Source organism: Aythya fuligula, chromosome 2 (assembly GCF_009819795.1).
Source record: "Aythya fuligula isolate bAytFul2 chromosome 2, bAytFul2.pri, whole genome shotgun sequence".
Classification (NCBI taxonomy): domain Eukaryota; kingdom Metazoa; phylum Chordata; class Aves; order Anseriformes; family Anatidae; genus Aythya; species Aythya fuligula.
In genome coordinates this window covers 154,240,489-154,264,126 of record NC_045560.1, presented here as the reverse complement: position 1 = coordinate 154,264,126, position 23,638 = coordinate 154,240,489, and the positions used below count along the sequence as shown (strand labels likewise).

General features: G+C 39.6%; 1 protein-coding gene across 3 annotated transcripts in view; it reads left to right on the top strand.

Moving 5' to 3' along the window:
- FAM135B (family with sequence similarity 135 member B) overlaps positions 1–23,638 on the top strand; it is a 208,658-nt gene that overhangs the window by 133,185 nt on the left and 51,835 nt on the right. For all 3 annotated transcript variants that reach the window (XM_032182514.1, XM_032182511.1, XM_032182513.1), the window contains exons 5-7: positions 1,021–1,091; positions 2,858–3,031; positions 19,657–19,783. In XM_032182514.1, coding sequence (XP_032038405.1) covers positions 1,021–1,091; positions 2,858–3,031; positions 19,657–19,783 — 372 coding nt within the window. The remainder of the gene's footprint in view (positions 1–1,020; positions 1,092–2,857; positions 3,032–19,656; positions 19,784–23,638) is intronic.

Genomic DNA, 23,638 nt, shown 5'->3' with positions numbered 1-23,638 from the left:
GTACAACCAGTCCTTGGCTCTAATTTTTCTTGCTTCCACAGAAAAAGGCACACTGCAGATGGAGTTTCAGCTTTGGGAAATGTAACTAAACATGTTCTAAGCTATGTATTTTGTGGATCCTACCTGTTAGAGTGGGTTAGATGCCTCTGACATTGTCTTCAGTATATTTTTCGTATATTATATTAAGAAGGTGCTAATGTGCTGGAGAAAGAAGACTTAATTTTTCCTAATTTAAGCCATTTAAAATTTGAATATATCAAGAGCAAGGTATTTGTCCATGCTCCATCTGTTGTCAATGGAAAGAGACAGGCACAAACAAATCAATTATCCTTTGTAGATGTGAGCTTCAAAATGGGTCATCTCACTGCATGTGTGTACTTGTTGCTTTCCACTGACAAAAGACCGAATCTAGATGTCTCACGTTACTTTTTTTGTGCCTAAATTAGGCTAAAAAGATGTCTCTGTACTACTTGATCCCCAGTGTGCAATTCTGCTTTTCCACCTACGTTCCCATATTTTTCCAGTGTACTATGGTGCACAGCAAAGGATACTTATACTCACAGAAAAGGAGTATTTTGATAATCGAGTGATTTTCTGTTCACATTTCCATTTATGTTGATAGTAACAATTTTCATTTTTTTTTTATTCTACTAAACATACATGGCTGTGGAAGAAAAGACATCCCAAAAGAATAAAACACAGTTTTGGGCAGCTTAATCCCTCTTCCAGTCTAATTTAGTTATTTCCTTAGGTTATAGTTACTTCAGCTGTGCCAAGCTGGAAGTGTTTTCCAATGTTGACTTCTCCAGGTGAGTGTAAAGAACTGACAGCTGTCCTCATGTGCTGTCTCGCAAAATCCAATCCAATATTTCACTGACCCTAAGAGAAGGGTGATCTTGTTAGTGGGATCTGTTGGATGAAGGTACCAGTGAGTCAATTTATTAGGAAAAATCATCCTCCTTTGTCTTCACTATTGTAGGTGCCAATTTATAAAGATAACTTTGTCTTTCTCTTTTGTAGGTGGAAGATGCATTGAGTGAGGCAGACTTTCAGCTCAAGTTGGACCTGCACTTTACTGATAGTGAACAACAGTAAGTGCTGTTTTAAAGCTCAGTTGGTAATGCAGGGTTTATTCAATTGGGAAATGACTTTGATGAAGTGAGTCCTTTTGAAAAAGGATGTCTTTGATATGTCTTTCCTTTTCCTTAGTGTTGAAGTCCTTCTGTTTCTCATCTCTGTATTTGAAAAGTGTGTCTCACACTCCTCTATTAATGAACAACATTTTTTCTCTTTTAAGTGTGAGTTTTAAGTGTTGCTCTATCTCTACTGTTATTGAAGTCAATGGAAATATCATCACTGACTTCCATGTGAAAGGGGCTGCTGTTCAGGAAAGCATTTATCTCAGGAGACAACTAAAGGCTGAAGATATGTGGATGAGCATGTTGAGTGCTTTTCTTGTGAGAGAAAACCAAAGCGGTCTTGATATTTTAGGAGGAAAAAGTCTTCCCATTGACTTTGATCTCTTCCCACTGCATTTGATTCCAAAATCTTGGTGAAATGGAAATAGCATCTGTTCCTGAGACATAGCAGTAAGCGTAATCCTAGACCTTATTCAACCTTGCTGAATCACAGAAAAGGCTTCTGATGACTTCAGCAGCTGTGTTTCATGTGTTTTTATTCATATCCAGAAGCATCTTAACAAATTTCAAGGCATGTGTTTCCTTTATCTTCAAGACACAACAAGTGAAACCTTGTTCACAAAAGCAGGTGGGACTGGACCATCAGTCACCAGCTGAGAGAAGAAACATAAATGAAAGCCAAAAATAAAAAAGAAATGCAACTTTCACATTATTGTGAAATTGTGGCATAAAACATACGTTTCATTTCTGTTATCATTTGAATGATTAATCCGGTTTACTTTAAACAAAAGCAGTGGTATTTCTAGAAATGTATTCTGCAAACCTCACTGAAACATTGCTTGGGACGACACCATACTCAACCAAGACATTATAGCTTTTCTTAGCTCTGGAAAGCAATTGGCTTACATCAGAAGTGTCTTTAATGCTGTAAAATAATTCTTTTTTTTTTTAGGAATGACTTGCCCTTACTTCGGGAGGACGTAGTTAGGCATGGTCTCAGATCTACATCTCATGCTTTACAGATGTCTTGGATGTCATATGGCTGACTGCACACTAGGAAAGCTGTTCTAGGATAGTTATAATCAACAATGAAATTAAAGCATTGGGTTTTATTTACTGAAAATAGAAGAAGCTAGTGCTAATTGTATAATTTCTCTGCAGTTACTTAACCTACTCCTTTGCCTGACCTCTTGCAAAAAGTTTTTCAGAAGATCAGCTATCTAGAAAGGTACTCTGAATATGTTCAGTGCTCTGACACAGGACTGCTTTTACCTCTCACAGATTGCCTAAGGAAAAATAGATTGGTTGTACACTAAAAATCACAATTAGTAATCTTTTCTAGCTATGAACATTCAAGCAAGCTGAGTACTTTGCTAACTGCATATCACTTGGTTATTTATTAGTTCTTGATGATTCCAGAACTAGTATACAGGTGGACAACAAGGGTGATCACAAAGGGAAATTGGATCTTCATTATATATCTCTTTTGTTCATTATATTTTTACTTATTATTTATATTTATTATATTTGTATTTACACTAGACATAAGTACAATTCAAGATACTCATCAGTTATGTAAGCTCTCTTGAAGCTCTGAATGTTACCAGGCAGTGATAAAAATTCAGATCAAGCCATCTCCCAGACTGCTGCTTGTATCACGTTACAGGCTGTGACAACTCAAGCTTTCACTAATCCTTGTAAACCTCTTTCTCTTCCAGGCTGAGGGATGTTCCAGCCATTCCCATGATCAGCAGCCGTACACTGTGTCTTCACTTCCACCCCCGGAGAGGTCTGCACCACCATGTTCCTGTCATGTTTGACTATTTTCACCTGTCAGTGATATCCGTCACTGTGCATGCGTCACTGGTAGCATTACACCAGCCTCTGATCAGGTAAAGGACACAGAAATGTCTCATGAAAGGCAGAGGAGATCCCTCTTCTGAATACATTTGCTTATTATATAAGAGAAGCAGAGATCATAATTCAATTTCAGGTTTTTTTTTTTTGTTATGGGCTAGGATTCTGGAGACTGGATCCAGCCTCTGACACGGGTTCCTTTCTTTGATAAGACACTAAGGGCCTGATCAAAAAACATCAGTCTGCAGAATGTCAGGGAGACTTGATCTCTCTAGTCCCCATCTGTAACAAGAGAATGGTGAAATTTCTTGCCTCCTCCTTGTCTGTCTTTCATCTTTAGTCCAAAAGCGCATAAGAACATTAATAAATATTTTTTTCTGTTGTTTTGTAAAGCATTTTAGACAGTAGGTCTCTAATCTCATTTCTGACCTCTGGGTATTAGCATAATTCATAACATGGCTGGAAGGAAGCATGCATGAGTCAATACTGGATAAGCCTCTGTTGATTTTTCCCTTGTAGCATCATCTGATTTAACCATGGAGCAGTGCAATACTAACTGCCATGGGGCCTAGGTGTGATTTATGTTATCTGATTCGTAAGGACATGAAAATAATTCAGAACTCCTTCAAATAAAACAGGACTGGAGGTCAATATCCTCTAATATTTAGAACAGGCGAGGGGAAGCAAAGGTCTTTCTGGTAATTTACTTTCTGTCCAATCTTGTCATCACATGAGATAAAGAGTGCTGAAAGGGAGGGAACTCCTTGGGTCCTGGAACAAAATGCAGTGTTCAGTGTTGTTCAGATCCTTTTACTCTGGCAAGGCCTTGATGTTTACCAAGCCTACATTGAGTTTGACAAATACTGAGTGACAACCACTGTGTGAGAAAGAAAAGATGATTCTCTAGACTCTCTTCTTTTCTTAGATTTCCTATTTTGACTTAATATATCTTTTCTTCAGTTCTTCATTTGTATAAATGTATGGTGCCATTCAATGAATTAAGATTGTAAGAGTTTGAGTAGTGACAGAGATGTGAGTTTATTAGTACCTCAGACTGCAAAATCTGTCTTTTCTTCCTCCACTGAGATGCAGGTAACTGCTGTTGTGACTTTCCTGCTATGTAGATTTTTAAAATAGTGAATTAAATTGTAGCAGACTACTCCTAACCAGATTGTTCTGCTCAGATAATTTATCCATTGTTCTACTATACAAAAGGGTGGAAGAGCAATAGTTATCAGGCTTAATGACTGTTTTCAGTGCTTTGTTATCTTCTAATGAATGGGGCTTCAGAGAGTTGTTACTGCTATTACACATAAATTGCATAATGAGCAACTGTTCCAGATTATTATAGCTTTCAAAATATGATTTTGTGGACATTTATGAAATATACAATATTTTTACTTAGTGCAACAAAATGAAGATTTTTGACAACACAATGCAGAGTTTCATTTTCTTAAGCCAGTAAAATCATTTTGAAGTGTGCTACTGAGGATTTATCTTCTTGTTAAATTTTCAAAACCCGAAGAGTATCATGTGTTCTCTAAATATAAACCAAGGTGAAGAGTATAAAAGAAATGTCAGTGCCAAGCATCCTGAAACAAAACCAACCCACAAAAACCTACTTGCTTTTCTCTCATCTGAGATTACTTGTTTAGCACTGGTCAATGGGATTTACTGGGAACATGAAAAAAATGTAAAAGCACATCTTTATTTTGTAGCACAACAGAGCCCAAATGATCAGAAAGCCTTTCTGACACATTGTAAAAAAAAAAATAAAATAAAATAATAAAATCAATGCATGATTGTTACATTATGTGGGAAATATATATATATACTATATTTTACTTTGCCAACTTAAACCATCCTATTGTCTATGTATTTTATATATATATGTACATTCAAGGGCCATGTGTCCTGGAAGAGTACAGGAACACTGTCTGGATGTGCAGGGATGGGATCAGGAAAGCCAAGGCACCGACAGAACTAAACTTGGTGAGGGATACAAAGAATAACAAGAAGGGGTTCTATGGGTACATTGGCCACAAAAAAAGAAGACTAAGGTGAGCGTACTGCCTCTGAAAAATGAAGAACACTGGTAATAACAGGCGAGGAAAATTAAGAAGTACTTAACAATTTCTTTGCTTTGGTCTTCACTGGTGATCAGGCTTCCCACATCTCTTGAGTCTCCAAACCTCTAGATGGGTGTGCAGAGTCCCTCCAACTATAAGTGAAGAGCAAGTTCAAGATGTCCTGACACAACTTAATTACTACAAGTTTATAGGCTCTGATAACATGCACCCCAGGGTCCTGAGGGAATTGGCTGATGTTGTAGCCAAGCTCCTACATAACTGAATTTCATCATAACTGAAAAAGCGTAGCAGTCTGGTGAAGTCCCCAGTGACTGGAAAAAGGGAAACATCACTCCTATTTTTAAAAATAGAAGAGAGGAAGACCTGGGAAACTACAGACCAATGAATGTCTCCTCTGTGCCTGGTATTATCATGGAATGGATCCTCTTGGAAGCAGTAACAAGGCACTGGCAGGACAAGGAGGTGATTTGAGGCAACCAGCATGGCTTCAGCAAGGGCAAATCATGCCTGACCAATGCCTTCAGTCAACAAGAGAAGACCAACCAATGTCATCTACTTGGTCTTCTGTAAGGCCTTTGACACAGTCCCACACAGCATCCTTGTCTCTAAATTGAAAAGATATGGATTTGAAGGGTGGACCATCCGGTGGATAAGGAATTGGCTCAATAAATGTTGATCAGTTAGAGTGGGTCCAGAGGAGGGCTACAAAGATGCTCAGAGGGCTGGAGCACCTCTCCTATGAAGAAAGGCTGAGAGAGCTGGGGCTGTTCAGCCTGGAGAAGAGAAGGCTCTGTGTAGACCTCATTTCAACTTTTCAGTAAAAGGGACTTATAAAAAAGATGGAGAAGGACTCTTTACTCAGATAGATAATGATAGGACAAGGGGGAATGGTTTTAAACTAAAAGAGAGAAGATTTAGATTAGACTTTAGAATAAAATTATTCACTGTAAGTGTGGTGAGGCACTGGCACAGGTTTCCCAGAGAATCTGTGGATGCCCCATCCCTAGAGGTGTTCAAGGATGGGGCCTCGGCTAATCTGATGTAGTGGGTGGTATCCCTATATATGGCAGGGGGGTTGGATTAATATGATCTTTAAGGTCCCTTCCAACCTAAGCCATTCTATGATTCTATGATTTATTTCTACACATATTTGTACACTTATATCTAAGATAAAAATTCTAGACATGCTCTATAAAGTTCACAAATTATGTGAAGTTGAAATTTACTTCTGTCTTGAAGTTGTCCTGGAAAACAACTTTGCCTGAAACACAGATATCTGATCACATATCCCCTGTGGACTCAGCTTTTCATATTTTATTAGATCTGTTGGCAAATTATACATTCTTCTCCAAAGTTCTTCCGTGTTGCCTGTATTTGAACAGAGCAACCCGTAGGGAAAACAGCAGGATAGATTCAGGCCCTTCCCTGCTGGGTAATATTCACCTTCAAAAAGCTCCCACAGTGCAAAACTTGCCAGCATGCCTCCATTTACTCCTATTTATTTTTTTTATTTTATGTTTTTGAAAATTAACATTTTGCTATAAGTGTCTGTCCTGGTTAATAATTCCTATACTGTAAATATTAGATTTGGTACTTTGAACCCTTCACTTCTTATAGAACTGAGAAAAAGTGAAATTCTGGATTGTGGAATTCTTTTTAGGACCGTGCATGGAAATTTTGTGAATCGGCTTTTCCAATGATCATACCCTTCAGCTTTGTAATGGGGTCCTTATTCATAGCAGATGCTAATGGCTTTATGCATTTCCTAAGGAGGTGAGAGCCTGGATAAAAAGTTGATGAGGCAGAACTAGAGTCAATTCAACTCCGTAATCCCCCCAGCAATCGTATTGGTTCCAGGTATGGGATGATGAGGAACAAAGTGGGATTGTCTTGGTCTTCAATTCCTCTCGTGGCTCTCTGGGCAGCTTTATCGCTTTGAGATGCTGCTGCTGAGCAGCAGAGAAGGAGCTGGGTAGCTTTGACTTCTCCTTACAGAGCACCAAGCTAGAGCTTGGTTAAAAATTCCCACTTTGACATTTAGGGTCCTTTGACTTTTCAAAAAAACACCCCACAAGCAGTTAGGGAAGCTGGACCACTGGAGGCTGAGTCCAAATTTTTTGTATTTCCAGGCAGGGGTGCAATAATAAGGGACAGGCTGGAGAGTTGGCTGGTAAGAAAACTCATGAAGTTCAACAAAGGCAAATTCAGGATCCTTCACCCCAAGGAACAACCCCAAACACCCATACAGGTCAGGAGGTAACCTGCCTGAAAGTAGCTCTGCAGAGGGACCTTGGAGTCCTGGTGGCCAGCAGCCAGCCCATGAGCCAGCAACGTGCCCTGGCTCAGTATCCTTGGGTGCATTCAGAAGATTGCCAGCAGGTCAAGGGAGGTGATCCTCCCCCTCTACTCAGCCCTGGTGAGGCCACACCTATAGTACTGTGTCCAGTTCTGGGCTCCTCAGTACATGAGGGACATGGAGCCAGTCCAGAGGACCTAAATTAGACAAGGCAGTTGGAGAAGAAAGGTGAGGAGGATCTCCCAGTTTGGACACCAGTTTTCTGTTTTGTCTTTTGTATATATCAGTTAGGTTTCTGGCCTGAGACATTGACTTTTCCTTTAGCTCCCTGTCATTGGCTTTGCAACAGGCCCCGTTTATAAATGAAATGAACAGTTTAGCACAGCATCAGTACTTAGAAAAAGAACTTTGCTCCAGCTTCGTTCAGACCTCAGTAAATATTTCTTCTTTCCTTGGGACACATCCATCTCTGTGGTGTGCAGATCTACTTAGTTTCAGGCATGCTGCATGCTCAGTTTCTTTCTTATACTGGACTTCTGTAAGAAACAAATAGCAAGAAGCATGGTTATGTGCATCATTAATTTCATAGACCTTTTGGCCACTCCTTCCCAAGAGGAGTTAGCATAAATTATTGTTTATAAATATATATATATATAAATGCCGTACGTGTTCTATTTCCTTTTAAGCAGCATGGCCAGTAGGATCAGACTGTCACTTCTGCTGCAAGTTTATCCAGGGACATCACATGATTTGTACTTTCTTCCCTTGAAAGCTTTTGGGAAATTTAAGTGCTGCATTTCACCACCAGACTGGTACTATCTGTACAGATTGGGTCTCCCCAAAGCCATGCTTTGTCTAAGGATCAGCTCACTTGATGGCCGCAGTATCTGCAGTGTTATTTGCTGTGGCTCTTGGGCTTCAGCTGAAAACATTTTCAATCTGAATGAAAAAAAAATAAAAAGGCAAGATTTGAAAATGCTGCAAATAAGCGAGTACCTCCTTCACAGGCAGCTGGCAAACCTGATTTCTCTTGTTTGCATAAGAAAGGGATTTAATTTCCTCAGCTGTTTGGATTCTCCTCAATTTTTATCCTCTCCCCCAGCTTCACACCTACATCTATGTGAAAAGCAATGTAGACTTCAGAGTTGTGACTTGTTAACATTAAAATCTTTTTTTTGCCCAAATCCAAATCACTGAATAAGAAACAGTAAATCTTCATGGTGGCATCTGAGATGGGGAAACAATATAGTACCCCTTTTGCAAGCAATGAAACCATGATGCAGATACTGAATTTTGTAGTGCCCTGAGCTTGCTCTGCTGTGGCAAGAGGAAGCACAATCAAAGGGACATTGAGTATTTAAAGGTTTCAGCCCTGACCTAATTCAGCTGTGCTCCACTGCACTGAGGAATCAGGCCAACCCTGGCCATCCTTGAGTAATTTTATCATGACTACAGCCTTTTATTCTCAGGCATCCCCCTGTTCCTTCATGTTGAGGAATGGTTAAGTGAGGTGGGACATGTGAATGTGGGGCAATTGGCAGGCAATAAGCTAATAAAGTACCGTACTTAGCTTACATGGATCTGGGCAAGTACGCAGGTGGCTGAGAGCCAATCAGGATCAAGAACACGATGCCCTTAGGCGATTGGATAGACCCTCTGGGGCAGGACGGTAGCAACTGCATAGCGCGGGAAAGTGTTAGCCAATCCTAAGTTTAGTTTAAGAATGTTTACGAGTTTCGGAATAGATAAAAGGCGACTGAGCTATCCATTAAAGTTGAAGTTCACTGTTCACTCATATTGAGCGTCTGTGTCTTCCTCCCGTCGACAACAAATGGCGCCCGAACAGGGACCGATCTGAACGGGAACAGGGACTCGGCTGGAGTCGAACCTGCGAGCCACGGTTGGACGGGATACGGGGACCGGTCCTGCAACGCAGCTCAGGAGGTGAAAAGGATTAAAAATTGTCGAATCCCCGCACCCGAGGCCTGAAAGGCGAAAGGGACGAAAACTTCGAATCCCCGCACCCGCAGCTCGGAAAGGGAGTCCTCGCACCCGGGACGAGCCCATAGAGGGTCCCGCCGGAACGCGCCGCCGAGGTCTTGCAAAGGCTGCAACGGTACCGACGCATATAAAGGTATGGAGAGGCAAGCGGCGTATGATTTGCTCAAATGCTTTTTAGAAAAGCGGAGCACACAGTGTATATATTGTAAAAAGGAATTGCCAGAGTTATTAGCTTATGGGGTAGCTAAGGGTTGTTTTTTAAATCCTGATATGGTGTTTGAACAAGCAGAGTGGAGGAAGTTCGGGGACAAACTATTTGATGAGGTGATTAGTGATAACAAGGTGGCGAGAAAATTAATGAAGCCATGGAGGGCGGTAACTAATGCGTTAGCAACACACCAAGCTGAACAAAAAATAGCTGCTGCCATAACAGAGCAATTAGGATCATCCAGTCAGAATGGGGGGACTTCTGCTGCTTCCTCTACTCAACAAAGAGCTGAGGAACAGTCTTACCCCTCTCCACCATCATATAGAACAGTTATAATTCCACAGGGGACCTCGGGTGGCTGGGAAACATCTATACCCATATCAGGGGAAGAAGAATCTTCACAGCCACCGACAGCCCCACCCGCACAATTAGAGAATGGAGAAAGGGTGGGTGGGGAATCGGGAACAAATTCATTTTCGACAAATCCATTTAAATCCAATTTACAGGATAGGGAGGAGACATGGAAAAGAATAGCTCATGAGGCAATGAAGGACGGGAATATCGAGATAGCAGCACAGATAACAACAGCCTTCCTGGTGGTGTACTCACCTCCAGATGCACAGGGACTAGCCAGAAGGGCATTAGAACAAATTAGAGAACCAGGGGGAATACCGTCCTACATGGGAATTAAACAGGGTAGGGAGGAACCATTCGGGTTGTTTATCGATCGAGTAGCAAATGCAATACAAGCCGCGGGAGTTCCCGATTATCTTAAAGGCACTATATTAAAGCAATGTGCACTCCAAAATTGTAACCCTTCAACTCGAAGTATATTAGCTACATTGCCGAGTACTTGGACAATAGAGGAAGGATTGGAAAGAATGTCTCAGGTACCTGTAGGTCCACAGGCTATGTTAATAAAAGCAGTAAAACAATTAGGTGACAACATGAAGGAGCAGTCTAAAGTGCTTGCCGCCCTTGCACCTTTGCAAACCCCCGGAGGACGTTCTAATGGCCGAGGATCGGCGCTGCCGCGCCGTTGTTTTCGGTGTGGTATTGCGGGACACATCAGACGGGAGTGTAAAACAGAATCAGTGTGGTGCCAAAACTGTCAATTAAATACTCATAGCACTTCGGCATGCCGACGAGGTGCGTCGGGAAACGGCCGGAGCAGCGTCGCCCCGCGACGACACAAAAAGCGGCTTTTGTGACAACGGCAGCAACAGCACCATCTGCAGCGGCTCCCTCTTTCTCCGACCAGCCACCAGAGGGAGCCTCGGCCTGGATTGGGCAACAGTAGTCGATGTGACTTTATTGGATTCGAGACCCACCAGGGTAAGGACAGGAGTTTTTGGACCAATAATTATTAATGGTGAACCCGTGGGAGCTCTATTAATAGGGAGATCGTCTGCCACTATGAGTGGATTACAAATATTAATTGGACTTATTGATAAGGACTATCTTGGGGAAATACAAGTTATGGTTTCTGCAATGTTCCCTCCAATTCATGTGCCGCGGGGCACAAAAATAGCACAATTAATCCCATTGCCTCATCTTGCTGAATCGTTAGCACCAGAATCTGGAAAGTATCGAGGACAGGGAGCATTTGGCTCCACGGGAAAAGTGGTGCTATTGACACTTGGTATGCGTCAAAGACCACGACAAAAGGTCACTGTGTGCTTAAAGGATGAAAAAATACAAATTGAGGCATTGTTGGATACTGGTGCTGATGTATCGATAATTAGCACAAAAGATTGGCCGTCACATTGGCCTACATTTGAGTCTAGTGCCACGGTTTCAGGAGTAGGAGGTATGATTCTTGCTCGTCGATCACCAGTGCTGCAATGGACAATAGGTGATAAGGTGGTAAATTGCAGTGTATCCATCTTATCACTGCCTGAGGGAGTACAAGCGTTAATAGGGCGAGATATCCTTGCCCAAATGGGAGCGGTTCTCACAACAAATCATCAAAATTTTTAGGTGTGGCCATTGCTTGGACTTTCCCAATCCCACTTAAATGGAAAACTGATGAACCTGTGTGGGTTGAACAGTGGCCACTAAAACGGGAAAGTCTTTTACATGCTCATAAATTAGTACAGGAACAGTATCAACAAGGGCATTTGAGACTGTCAACAAGCCCTTGGAATACTCCGGTTTTTGTGATTCCCAAAAAATCAGGGAAATACCGTTTGCTACACGACTTACGAGCAGTTAATAGTCAAATGTGTGCTATGGGAGCACTGCAACCTGGGTTACCTAATCCTGCTATGATACCAGAAGGGTGGAAATTGTTAATTGTAGATCTTAAAGACTGCTTTTTTACAATTGCATTACATGAAAATGATAAACAGAGGTTTGCTTTTACACTCCCTGCCATAAACTGTGAAGGGCCATGTCAGAGATTTGAGTGGACTGTATTACCTCAGGGCATGCATAATTCACCTGCTTTATGTCAGCTCTATGTCGATGCGGCACTTCAACCAATTCGCCGCGCATGGCCCAAAACGATAATTTACCATTACATGGACGATATTTTGTTAGCCCAAAAGGAGATATTTTCCCTGCAACAGAAAAATGCTCTGGCAGCTGCTCTTAAACAAATGGGACTGGTAATTGCACCAGAAAAAATTCAGGAGGCAAGCCCCTGGAAGTACTTGGGGTGGAAAATTACAGATTCCACTATTCAGCCTCAGAAACTTACCATCCAATCGAACATCAAAACCCTCAATGATGCTCAAAAACTGCTAGGAGATTTACAATGGATTAGGCCAGTGGTCGGAATTCCAAATGAACTGTTGAATTCCCTTCGGCCATTATTAAAAGGAACCGACCCTGCCACAAAGGTAACATTATCAGAAAAACAGTCAGAAATATTACAACAAATTGCATCATTGATTACAATGCGTGTCACACATCGACGCATACCCGACAGGCCACTCGATCTTACTATTCTGTGTGGTCCGCAATACTTGATGGGTGCTATCACACAGCAAAAAATAAAAACGGGGGAGACGGGAGTGGAAACTGTGGTATTGGAATGGATAGCTCCCCCATTGCAACCCCGAAGAACAATTCAAGATGTGTTATTCTTAAATGTCCAGGTGTTTTGTGTTGAAAGTATTTATGTAAGGGTAAGGTTTTAAAACAAAGTGTTGCAAGTCACTTCACAAGGAACACAATGAGAGGCAATACTTGTTTGTTTGCTTATCATTCTAAATTATATTCTTGTGGTATGATTGAGGTTGTGGTATGATTGAGAGTGAGATGTGCCAGAGGCCTCTGGGTGTGCAAGTGTGATCTGAGTGTGCAAGTGTGCTGTGTACTGTGTTAGTGAGAGCGCATTTATTGCCATAGTACAGGCTGAAATCATAGGAAATTAGTCATTGTGTGAAGTAGCCACTTGGAGAAACTTAAGGGAATGTACTGTTTAAAACTTTTGATCGTACTGAGTCAATGCACAAATCTATTACTTTCTTGAAAGAGCACATGAGAAAGAGTCAATATGGTATCAATCCTTTCCATCAATGGTTCACTGGTTTGTTTGAAACAGTGCATAGATGCTTACTGGGATTGATCAAGGAGGGACTGAGGATTTTGTTCGCTGTGGTGTCAATCATCATTGCATGTAGTATTGTGATAAATGTGGTTGTAGGGTTACTTGCAAAAATGTTATAAAATGTTATAGAGATTTTGAAGAGGTGCCGGAAGTGGGTGCCCGGTGGATCACTGCAGAAGCGGACTGAAGCAGCTTTGGAGTCTGCACGCGCCGAGGACGACCAGGAAGAGGTTCCTGATAGTTATTCTGACGGTGACGTGGGCTGTGGCATCTCGACGACTATCAAGAGCAGCCTTTAATCACCATCAAGTGATTGGGTTTGGGTGTGTTACTATTGAGTTGTGTTGCTTACTATTAATTGTGTTGCCATTGAGTGCTTACAGTAATTGTAGTGTTATTAGGGTTAAGTTGTATAGTTGTGTTATGTTATGTATTTGACATCTGATGTAAAACCAGCCCTTGAAGAAAAGTCACCAAGAAAGGATAACAGCGACCATGGCTGAATTAACGAAGCAAGGGACTTTGGTTATGTTATCAGTTATAATAATGGCTGGACATGGTAATGCCATCTTAGGGAAAATTGACCCTCAGCAGAATATATGGGTCACCTGGGCTAATCAGTCTGGACAGAGCTCATTCTGTTCAGTTAGTTAAAGAGGGACTTCGGTTTCTACTTATAGTTATATTGATTATAATTGCTGCATATGTAATCTTTAACTGCCTAACGAAAAAACTAGAGCAACTCACACAGAAGGTATTTGTTGAGCAAAATAAAAACGGGGGAATTGTTGAGGAATGGTTAAGTGAGGTGGGACATGTGAATGTGGGGCAATTGGCAGGCAATAAGCTAATAAAGTACCGTACTTAGCTTACATGGATCTGGGCAAGTACGCAGGTGGCTGAGAGCCAATCAGGATCAAGAACACGATGCCCTTAGGCGATTGGATAGACCCTCTGGGGCAGGACGGTAGCAACTGCATAGCGCGGGAAAGTGTTAGCCAATCCTAAGTTTAGTTTAAGAATGTTTACGAGTTTCGGAATAGATAAAAGGCGACTGAGCTATCCATTAAAGTTGAAGTTCACTGTTCACTCATATTGAGCGTCTGTGTCTTCCTCCCGTCGACAACACCTTCAAAGCACCATAACTGATATATCTGTGTGATATACATGCTGTTCTACCCTGTGCACCTCAATTCTGGGTGCAGACTATGCAGGTCAATTTTTCTACAATTGTGAGTGTAGCTGGCACCTACTTATGGGCAGCTTATATCTGAAACAGATGTAATCCTGGGTAGCAAAGGTCATGACTTACTTTTCCAGTAATCTGTAGAAAGAAAATTGAATATTTATCCAGGAGAGAGCTATTGCTTCCATAACTTGTTTATTAAATAATAGTTTCATATTTTTTTTCTCTAAGAATTCTTGCATAATAGCTGCATGATTGTTCCTCTGAATTTTGTTTTATTTGTTACTATTTATTATGCATCTGCAAAGAGAAACTTCCACTTTGACATGCCATCCTCTTGAGCTACCAGCCAAGAAGTCATTTAAGGAAAACACCTGACCATTTTTGAGTCAAGCTTTCATTAAAACAAAACTAAAGTAAACTAAACCAAACCACATAAATAAATATCACCACCTGACTTTGCCTGATTTCAAGTTTTATAGCAGCTAAAGTTAGGTTCAGGGCAACTGAACCAGCATTTTCCAGCAATCAAAATCACTACAGGTTTCAAACCAGTTTGCACCCTGACTCTATTTGGGATCCAGGGACAAATATCTGTATCCATTACTAATGTGATTTTAATATTTCTTAACAGCCTTACCCAAGAATGTCAGAATATTCTACAGTCACTCATTATAACCTTAGTGAAACTTGTGTAAGATAGCTAGGTGAGCACAGCCTGCAAATATCCAACTGTTATTCTCACAAAACAAATAACAGATCACCCATGTATTCTATGGCTGTATGCCAGCAGTAATTTGCCACAAATAATTTGCTATATTAATGTTTTGAGTTAAAACAGTAAGGGAAATTGGTGTTGTGCAATGTATATTTTCCTGTCTGTGGGAAGCAGAAGTTTGTGGTGAAATGCAATGTGGTGCTGCCAGTGGAAGATGTAGTTATGTTAGAGTTTTATATATTGTTACCACTATGGAACTTGCTTATAGTTTTCATTTTTGAAATCAGTGATATTTTATCCATAAAAGACTCAGGGAAAAAAGACAGAGTGATTTTTTTTTTTTTATAGAATGTGGCCTAAATGGGATGCAATTTCCCTTCCTGAACTTCCACTCTGGTTCAAACAATTTCTTGTAATTTTAAATGTGAGGGTGCTTGTTTTTTACAGTTTTACTAATTCATATGCATGATAATCTTTTTTTGTGAATATTCAGACTCAAATCTGATAACAGATAACTTTTTTCCTATTCTGCTAAAAATTACAAGTTGTGAAGCATTTAAATTTTGCTTACCAAGAGAAAAAAAAAGTCTTCATCTTTAAAATAATGAATGAAAAATTAAATGTGAATAAAAGAAAAAATAAAACTAAAGTTATTTCATTTGGGGGGCATTTTAATGTCAAATAATATATTTTATTTTATTAAAATGTCCTAAAGCATTTATTCTGAATTTCTTCAATAATGCATCTAATTAATATTTATCAATGACAATCCATTGCTTGTGCTAGGGAACTGTCATCTCATTTATATGTTAAAGAATTGTCCACAGAAGATAAAAACTAGGGAATTTAACATTTTGTGCGGTGCAAGAACTAAAAGGTGCCATATTCAATTCTGTAACGGCAGGTTCAAAACAAGCATAAAGTGCAGCACATATTACGATGTGCAATTAATTCCAAAAAGTTATTAGAGAGGTCAAAAGTAAAAATCAAAAAGGCATGGACACAAATTAATGGAAGATAACCATGACTGCTGGAAATAGTTGCCTAAATATAACCTCTGAGTCAGAAAGTTCTTAAATTTTGATTGCTATTAGCAGGCAGGTTATACTACTGGAAAAACGGGGTTTTTCGAGGACAGTTCATTATTATATGTGTCCATAGATAGCTGCTGAAAAAGCTGTGAGACTCTTCTGATAGATAAAGATATCTCATGATTAAAATAATCAAAAGAACAGTTCAACAAAAGCTAAAATAAATTGTTTCTTTCACTGAAAATAATAATAGTGCTGCACACATGTTCATTTACTTTGACATACACACATGAACTCCTTTACTTCTTTATCCTGACTGAATAAAAGCTAAGGTTAGCATATAGGATGAGGTTCTAAATGTTGATGTTAGATTAGTTCTATTAAGTAGATGGTTCAAAAGGACGCATAAATAACCAGGGTTCAATATTCATACAAATGAGCATGGTTTCTGGAATAAATGGAAAAAAAAATAAATACAGTAAGCAAAATATTAAAATAACCTGCTTTTTATTGCTAATTAAAATTGTCCTCAAGTTTTTTGGACTCAGTGCCTCCTTTTCAGTACAAACCCGCATTTTGAGGGCTCAAAGCCTCTTTTAAGGACCTGCAGCCTCTTTTCAGGGTCCAAGTTCTCATTTCAGAATCCAAAATATCATTTTAGGATGTCAAGACTTCTTTTTTTTTTTTTTTTTTTCTGTACAACCCCAACTCCCCATTTGGGCCCCAAGGTCTTGCTCTACAGCTTCCTCATGAGGGGAGCAGAGGGGCAGGTGCTGAGCTCTGCTCTCTGGGTATAGCGACAGGACCTGAGGGAATGGCATGAAGCTGGGACAGGGGAGGGTCAGGCTGGGTGTTAGGGAAAGGTTCTGCACCCATGAGGTGGTCAGGCACCCCAGGGTAGTGATGATAGCACTGAGCCTGCTGGAGCTCAGGAAGTGTTTGCACAGTGCTGTCAAGACACATGGTCTGAGTTTTGGGTGATCCTGTGTGGAGTGGTAAGTTGGACTTTATGGTCCTTGTTGGGTCCCTTCCAACTCAGTATTTTCTATGATTATGTGCTTCAGAAGGCATTAGGGGAACCTCAACAATCTGTAAGCCTTCCAGTTAAACTTTTCCTCAACAGACAGATGACATTTTGGCAGGTTTCCCAAAAACGGTTTTTGTTTTACAGTGCTATGTGGGATCAATTTCCATAAAACCAACAGATTAAAATCCCTTCTCTGCTGTAAAAGCAAAAGATAAATAAATAAAAAGGCATTAAAAAGTGCTTTTCTCTCCCTTAAAACCTTTGAAAGCTTTGCAAATATTCAAATGATGAGTTTTTCATGGGCAGGCGACATTTGTTTAAGCTTCTCTCTGATACCACAGCAATCATTTTTTATTTCTGCTTCCTGAGCCTTTCCAATAGACCAGGGCAGACAACATCACCCAATAACAGCTGAAATTATTCTGAGCAGCATTTATCTCTTGGCTCTTCATAATTGCTTTAGTTTATTTATTTATTTGTGCCTTAAATTTAGCATGTAGGAAATAACATGGAAAGACTTCCTGCTGCTTAAAAGCAGCCAACTGGAAATTTCTTGGATCACATCAATTAATATACATAAACAAGCTCAGATATATGCAAAAGCTTTCTACACCATCCTCTCCCTTATGAGATGTTCTTTTTGTCAGTATATGAATGCCTGAGGGTATATAAAAAAATAGCACTTTTGACTTAGAGAGGAAGCAGGGATTTGTGATCAACCTGAAAAATTTCAGTTCCTGATTTTGCTTGATATTAATTTTCTGTTCTTCCAAAAGTTACTGAGTTTCTCTTCTTTTCAAAACCTTATTTTTTACTAAGTCATAGGAAGTATTCCTGTACCTCTCTTTTGTTTTGTGTCCTTACCATAAGACACCTTTAATTTGTTGTGTTTCTGTACAACAGCCAACACTCGCATCTGTCATTAAAACTGAAAAAACTGTAGAACTGCATGAAGTATGGCTGATCTGAATTAACATGGACACATGATACACATCGACATAGGGGAATAAGGCTGGAAAGTTCTGGCAGGATGAGTAACACTGCCCTGTAGCCTCTGTTACTGGCACTTTATGGTTTTAATTTGTGTGTGTTTATGTGTTCCCTATCTTGGAAGCTTTTGTTCTTCCAAGGACAACAGGTCTCCTGAACAGGAGTTATTTGGGATAGCTGGCTGGGGTACAACATCTCACAGTGGATGGTGATCCCAGCCTGAAAGCTATAGCACAAACTCAGTGGCATTACCTCTGCATTGATTAAGAACAGCAAATTTGGTGGATTTTTTTTTTTTTTTTTTCTGTGCAGTCCATTATTTCATTTCCACTTTTGTTTGCATGCTTTTTTTAAAAACTATTATAATTGCCTGCATTAGTATTTAGACTCAGTAATTTCACTCACTGTGTTCTCCACAAATAGCCTGGTTTCTCTCTCTAAATCTTGATAAAGTTTATGTGCAGCACATTATCACAGGGACTAATAGTGGAGTTTATCTCACCTAACCTTAGTTGTTTATGAGACAGTCATCCTTGCCTCCCTTTATAGTCCACAATTAGAAGTAGCACTTCAAGGGTGAGATTCATCTGACCTATTTGATACGACTACTTTAGAAGAAGATGACTCACCCCTTGGATATGTCTATTCCTCTTCAGCAACTATAAAGGCAGCCTACATCATTAATGAGGATGTGGACATTGGGTCAGATTAATCCCAAATAAGATCCCTAGCTATGAATCATGATTCTGGTGGGTTCAAGGCTGAATAGGCTCCAATAAAGGTGTTCCACTATTAAGGGGTTCATCCTATAAGACAGGAAACATGCAGATATGGTCAGAAGGGAACACTGTAGCCATGAGTCAGCACTGAGAGGTAATGACCTCAACAGTAAAACAACTTAAATCCTGTCAGGTTTCTGAGGAAGGTTTGAATAAGAATTAACTTACATTTCATATGGGTATGGGAGAACATGTCCAAGAAAACAAACTGCTCCCAGTAAAAAGAAATGCAGGTTTGTTTGTTTGTTTGTTTGTTTTTCATTATAATTCTAGAGGTTGATGCCCTGGGACAGTGAGAACTGGGACCTGTGCTTCCAATTAGTACTAAAAGATTTGGATGAGCTATGAAGGATATTGATAATTAACATAGATAATGGATAATTCAAACAGGAAGGGTGATATGGTTAAAGCCAAAGAGAAAGTTGCCTCATCAATCAAGATACAAGCTGATGAGAAGTTGGATGAGAGTGTTATCTATGTAGATGGAAAGTTTGTGTTGTTGATATGTTAGTCTGGAAAAAGATCTGTAAGACAACAAAGGAAGGACTGAGGATAACACCCAAGCAATTGGACTGAATGCCAAGAAATAAGGCTCCATTCACATAATTTTAGCCAGTACATACTGGACAATGTTCATTTAATGAGGGAAACATGGTGTCTGGGCTTATGGTGTCAGCTTGAAATAAATAAACAAATAAATACATGCATTAGGAAGGAAAAGATTCTTCTGTAACATTACTGCTCTGATTATTTTTATTCTCATTTCTTCTTCTTTTAGTTTTGCTCGTCCAGGGAAAGGATCATGGCTTGGTAAAGGCAACCTGGATGCGGGACCAGACCAGTCCAGTATGTCATTAGAAAATCTAGTGTTTGGAGCTGGCTACTGCAAACCTACTTCATCAGAGGTAAGGAGGGTGGGACCATAATACCTCACTTCCATTTGGTCACACAACATCTGTGTTATCTTGGAAGAATGTTTGTCTCTAGTACAGAGAGTTTCTTTAAAGAAGAGCCCTTCAAACATTTCTGCATGAACTACCTGGCACTTGGATACACAATTTGTGGATGTTCAGACCCCACCTATACCAACCATCTCAGAAAAATTCGGGATGTGTGGATATTCCCCTGATTAACAATGGACTTATAAGGTTGAATTCACTTAACTAGATGTCTGCTTTAGGGTGAAATTCAGTAAAAGATCCTTGCTTTCCAGGCAGAGGAATTGAGTCATTATTAAGGATGCTGTAATTAGCAGCAGGTCAAAGCTGGCATCAGGAAGGAAACCTGGAAGGGTTTATGTCTGAAATATCAAGGAATGAGTACTGTGTATGTTGCTGAAGGGATGTTATGTACACTGCCTTAGTCAAGGCAGATTTCTTAGTTAGTGTTTGCCTTTGATCTTACTACTTACTGCCGGGGATGAGCAGAGCTTGTTGTGCAATTTTTAGTACAAAGTTGCTTGTTTGGAAAATAATGAATAATTGGATTCTGATTGGAGGAAAGTGCTAGCTTTGGGGTGTTTCTTTTGTTATTTATTTATTTATTTTGGTCAGAAATATTTCCTCAGATCTAGAAATATCAGATCTAGAAATTCAACCTAGAACACTGGAATCATCACATTGTTGGGAAACCCTGATTCAAAGATTCTAATTAACATGCTGCCCTCAACTTCCCTCAAACTTTCCTGTGAGAGCTGTTCTCTTCTACATAAGTATTAAAAATGTGCTAGCCTAAGGCAGTTGGTGGAGAACTGTCTGATCTGATGTTAACACTACTAAGTCATGTCTTCCAAGTGTCTCTTGAGTATGAAGTAGAGGACTCTTACCTTGACATATTATCTCTAGGTCATACAACCTATTTTACCTCTTTGTTCCTCATAAAACATGTGGATCCATCAGAGAGCTAATTTTCTTTATAGGTCCATAGACTGACTGTACAAGTTCTCAGCTAGTTTATGTACTCAGTTTGCTTTTTCTTTATTGAAAGTGCAAGTTACTGCCTTCATTTCTAAAGAAAGTTCATATCAATCATCAGCTCCTCTTGCCACTTACTGTCTTAATCTTCTGCATTCAGGCTGCTTAGGTGCCACTGCTTTGTGATAGATCATGAAGGCTTCTCATTCTGTGCTTCCAGCTTCTCAGGGAAGAGACTAATTAAATGCGAGCAGTTCTGGTCTGTATGTGTGCAGTTTCCGTAGCTCCCCACAACTGACTTCTGAACACCAGTGACAGTTTCCTCCTCTCTCATCTCGACAGAGAAGTTATAATAATTGAACCTGTTTAATCCTTAGTGTTTGTTGTTGTTGTTTGATTTGTTTTGTTGTTTTTTGTTTTGTTTTGTTTTTGAAACCTTCTACACATGTCCAAGTCACCTTCCCCTTAGTCACTGCACCAAGCCTGTCTGAATTTAAGAAGCAATTGGACTGTGCACTTAGTCACATGGTCTAAACTTTTGGGTTGACCTGTGCAGAGCCAGGAGTTGGACTTGATGATTCTTATGGGTCCCTTCCAACTCAGGATATTCTATGATTCTATGATTCCCAGCAAACAGGGATTTCCTTTCCTCCATTCCTCCCTTTCTATTTTCCTCCTCCCTCCCTTTTCTCTCTATATATACAGAAGGATTTTCTTGAACCATGGCAGAACACAGAACAAAGTGTCCTTGTTTTTCCTCTCTACTGTGTTTTCCTTTCAAGCAAAGTTAAAATATCAAAGATATTTCTTATTGATTAGTGCCTTTTGTTGTTAGCTAAATATGAAGGAAGATGCTTTTCTGATAAAGAAACCAATAGAGAGCAATCTGCAGAATGAGAAAATGTGCTAGCAGTTTCTCAAGCTCTCATCAGCTTTTAACTTACAGACATAAGATAGATATATAAATGTTTAACAATGATATATAGTTATATATATAAATGATTAACATAGACATCAAGAGAAATATATCAATGATTGACAACATTCAAAATGCAATCATATCTATTGGAGGCTTGGGAGATCTAGATCACAGACCCATGAGCTGTGTGTGACTGGTTTCTCTCAGGGGCACCTCAGTTCCCAGAGGGACTGATCTATTTTTCTTCCCATGTGAAAGCTCAAGGAGTTGATTTGGGTGTTACGTGTTCTGTTTCAGAACAGCACACAGATTCACTCTTTCGTGTGATCTCAGCAGCTATATGAACTGGACACTGAAAAATATTGACAGATTCTAAACCTACAGAGGAATAAAAGCGAAGTGTTTGTTGCAGAACTGGCACTCACACCTCTGGGGTTTTATGCCTTCCTCTCTACCATACACCTCTTCCATATCCACTGCTGTCAGGCTGTTTCAATGACATTGTAAAATTGTGTATTCCATACTTGTGGTGTTATCATCAAGTTGAGTCAACAACATACTGTGGGTTAAGAATAGGGAAAGGAAGGGAAGGGAAGGGAAATATTAGATTTAGAGAACTAAACTTTTGTGAAAGACTCAGCATTTCCCTTTTAAGGAAAAGGCACTATGTATTTTATTTTTAACTCCGTCTGAAATTAACAGAGGTTCTCTATCTCATGCTAGGTAAAAAGGGATCACATGTATCTATAGGGCTGGTGAATTTGCTAAGACCTTTCTCTCTTTTTCCTTATTTGTGTTTCAGTAGTGTTTTTTTACAAACAACACTTGATTATCTACAAATTTTAGGCATAGCATACATTTGGTTTTTACCAGTTTAAAGCTAGAGCATTTGATATCTGCTGTACAGTATTTCACATTTAAAAATGAAATTAAAGAAAAAAATATTTAAATTAATTTTGATTTATACTTATTCCATATAACTGATCCAAACAGCGCAAATATAGCTCAGATCAAAATTTCTGCCTTAATTTCTAATTTTAAATTTAAACCACTTTCTTTTGGTCTCAGGCTTCTGTTTTTTTTTGGAGTGGGACAGATATGAAATGCATCTCTCATGCCTTTGTGTGCTTTTGTGTGGTTTTAAAGGAGCAGGAGTCCTTCACTGTCTTGCTTATGCAAATGGTGACTAGTTGTGATTGGAACTCCAGCAGATGTCCACCACATAATTATTCTGAAATAGTAAGAGTTGATGTACTGTTCCTTATAAGGTATAATGACAAGTATCTTTAATCAGTGTGCTGAGGGCACCATTTGTGATAATTACTGATGAAGTCTTTAATCTTTAGTTGCCTGAAGATAAATGGCTGATCTTTAGAAAGAACTGTAAATGATTTCCTAGCTCTAGCAGAAAACATGCTAACTAATAATGTGACACTAACTGGTTTCTTTAATCACTGGCATGTTTCTTTTCTGTGGCTCTTAGTGTTTGACCTGGCATATGCAGAGTACAGCAAAGCAATGGTCTGCATTATGGTAGAGTTCAAAACAGGGATTAAACTGGGATTAGGCATAAAATGCGATGTTGAAAAAAATTATCTGTCTTTTCACTTTGGCTTTCACTGTCATGAAAGCATCCAAAGATTCCTGTGAGACTTCAGCCAGGGTGGCGATAGAGTTTTCTTCTGGAGAAAATCCGTTTTGAAAATTGATGGAATTTGCAATGGAAGTTCCATTTTTCATCCCTGTATTTTGCTGTTTTTCTATGGCATGTATGTATTGGACAGAATTAAACTGCTACATCCTACATGTATTTACAAATTTACCTGTTTCTCTGCATATTGCTGTGAAAGAGTTAATCACACCTAGAGTTGTGCAACTAAAATAAAGTTTTATGTAGCTAATTTAGAGTAGCTGTAAGTAAAGTGATA